General features: G+C 34.9%; 1 protein-coding gene across 4 annotated transcripts in view; it reads right to left on the reverse strand.

Moving 5' to 3' along the window:
• LOC106870725 (uncharacterized) overlaps positions 1 to 1,568 on the reverse strand; it is a 13,710-nt gene extending 12,142 nt beyond the window's left edge. For 2 of the 4 annotated variants that reach the window (XM_014916896.3, XM_014916895.3), the window contains exon 1: positions 273 to 1,145. In XM_014916896.3, coding sequence (XP_014772382.1) covers positions 273 to 281 — 9 coding nt within the window. In that variant the 5' untranslated portion in view covers positions 282 to 1,145. Of the gene's footprint in view, positions 1 to 272; positions 1,146 to 1,506 lie in introns of those variants that run through there. The other 2 variants (XR_016241573.1, XR_016241572.1) reach the window with 2 other exon arrangements.
• Between the last annotated feature and the right edge of the window lie 593 nt (positions 1,569 to 2,161).

Raw genomic sequence — 2,161 nt, forward strand, 5'->3', positions numbered from 1 at the left:
ACACACATTTATCTTCATTATTGATTATGTAAGTATACGTATTTTGTTTTTTTAATGGGTTAAGGCGTAAAGAATTAATAAATTGTACAGAATTTATTTGGTGGTATTATCTATAAGATAACACAACTCAGCAATATATGGAATATAACAGAAAAGAAAAGCAACAATAGCCACAACATCTGTCAATATAATACAATAAGACCCATTAAACGTTTCAGTTTTTCAAAAAGATAAGCCATTGTATACAAAAACGAGTCAAAATGTAACACAACTTTTATCATTAGCGGCGCATTTTTCAATGAAATTTTTTGGTATTTGGTAAAGGCATATATACTCTTGATCGTTAATTATCTAGTTGTTATTTTTTCTTTTAGAATTATGAATACATGAGCTGATATTAAAATGGTTTTTCCCACTTGAAGTCCGTAATTGAGTTCCTTGATGCCGAAGGAGAAAATCTAGTAAACACTCACAAAAGACTGAAAAATGTTTACAAAGATAAAGCTTTAGACTACAGCAATGTGTGGAGATAGGCTAGGCCCGCTGTCTGAATGAGAATTCAACAGAGCAAAAAGAATTGAAATTCAAGCTTAGCAGACATGCTTCGTAGAGGCCACCCATCAACTTAGTCATCTTTGCCTAGAGGTAAAAAGTAGATGCTTTAATGAGAGCTGAATTGGTATTAGAGGTTGGAGTTAGCCATGGTAGTGCTCATTACATTATTGAGTCTCATAGATATTCTCAAGTGTGCGCTAGTTGGGTACCAAAACAATTGTTGTACTGAACTCTTTGAATTCAGTGATTCAGTGAAAGAGAGAAAATTTTCTTTCAAAGGTTCATAACCGGTGATGAAACTTGGATTATACGTCATGAACCAGAATTTAAAAAAATACAATCAATGAAATGGCGTCATCAAACGGCGTCATCAAACGACATCTACAAAGACTAAAAAGCTCAAAGTAGAAAGTCAACTGGAAAAACCAAGGAGACTGTCTTTTGAGGTGCTCAAGGTGTTATTCTTATTGATTTCTTCAAAGAGGAGAAACAGTCAACTCTGAATCATATATTGAGACTCTTAAAAGTCTTGGAGCAAGAATCTGCCGAGTAAGACCAAATTTGGAGATGAATGAAGTTCTTCAACACAACAATGCCAGGCCTCACTCAAGCCTCTGAACAAGGGAGGCAATCACCTCTTTCAGGTGGACAACTCTACTGCTCATTACTAACTTGACTTAGAACCTTCAGATTTCTATCTCTTTTGTCCAATGAATGAGATATAAAGAGGGAAACATAATGGTCGTAATTAAGAATTAAAATCTGCTGTAAGGAATTTGTTAGGTCAGCAGCAGTTTTATGAAGCTGATACAAGCCCTCATTCAAAGGTGGAACACTACAATTGAAAGAAGTGATGAATATGTTGGAAAATAGAGACGTTAACCTGTGATATATAGCTATTTTATGATGTGCACTATATTTTAAAAAATAATGCATTATTTTTTGACTCACACTCGTATTATCAATGCTGTCGTTGATGTTGTACTTGCTGTTGCTTTTGTTGTTGCTGCTGCTGCTACTGTTGTTGTTGTTGTTGTTGCTGCTGCTGCTACTGTTGTTGTTGTTGTTGTTGCTGCTGTTGTTGTTGGTGGTGGTGGTAGTGGTGGTGGTGGTGGTGGTGGTGGTGGTAGTGTTGGTGGTGGTGGAGTTTAGTTCTGAGTTAGCCTAATAGATGCACTTATGCTTTAAATTATTTCAGCCGTTACTTTCCTATGTTTTTCATATAAGGAAGAAACCAAGAAACATTATCCAACATGTCCTGCTAAGGCGTTAGGATTCAATTTGAAGGTGTTTTGGCTGCTATTTTGGCATGTGGAGTAACCATGAAGAAACTCCCTTCAGCTGACGGTAGTGTTGGTGGTGATTGGTAGTAGTTGCGGTGATACCGTCGTCATTACTGAGGATAACAATGTTTTTGTTGTTGGAGGAGTTATTGTTATTTTATTGTTGTTATTTTTGTATTTTAATACCTTTGAACTTTTTTAAAATCAAAATTATACATACATATATATATATATATATATATATATATATATATATATATATATATATATATATATATATATAGGCGTAGGCGTGGCTATGTGGTAAGAGGCTTGCTTCCCAA

Source organism: Octopus bimaculoides, chromosome 4, assembly GCF_046866305.1.
Source record: "Octopus bimaculoides isolate indiv1 chromosome 4, ASM4686630v1, whole genome shotgun sequence".
NCBI classification, from domain to species: domain Eukaryota; kingdom Metazoa; phylum Mollusca; class Cephalopoda; order Octopoda; family Octopodidae; genus Octopus; species Octopus bimaculoides.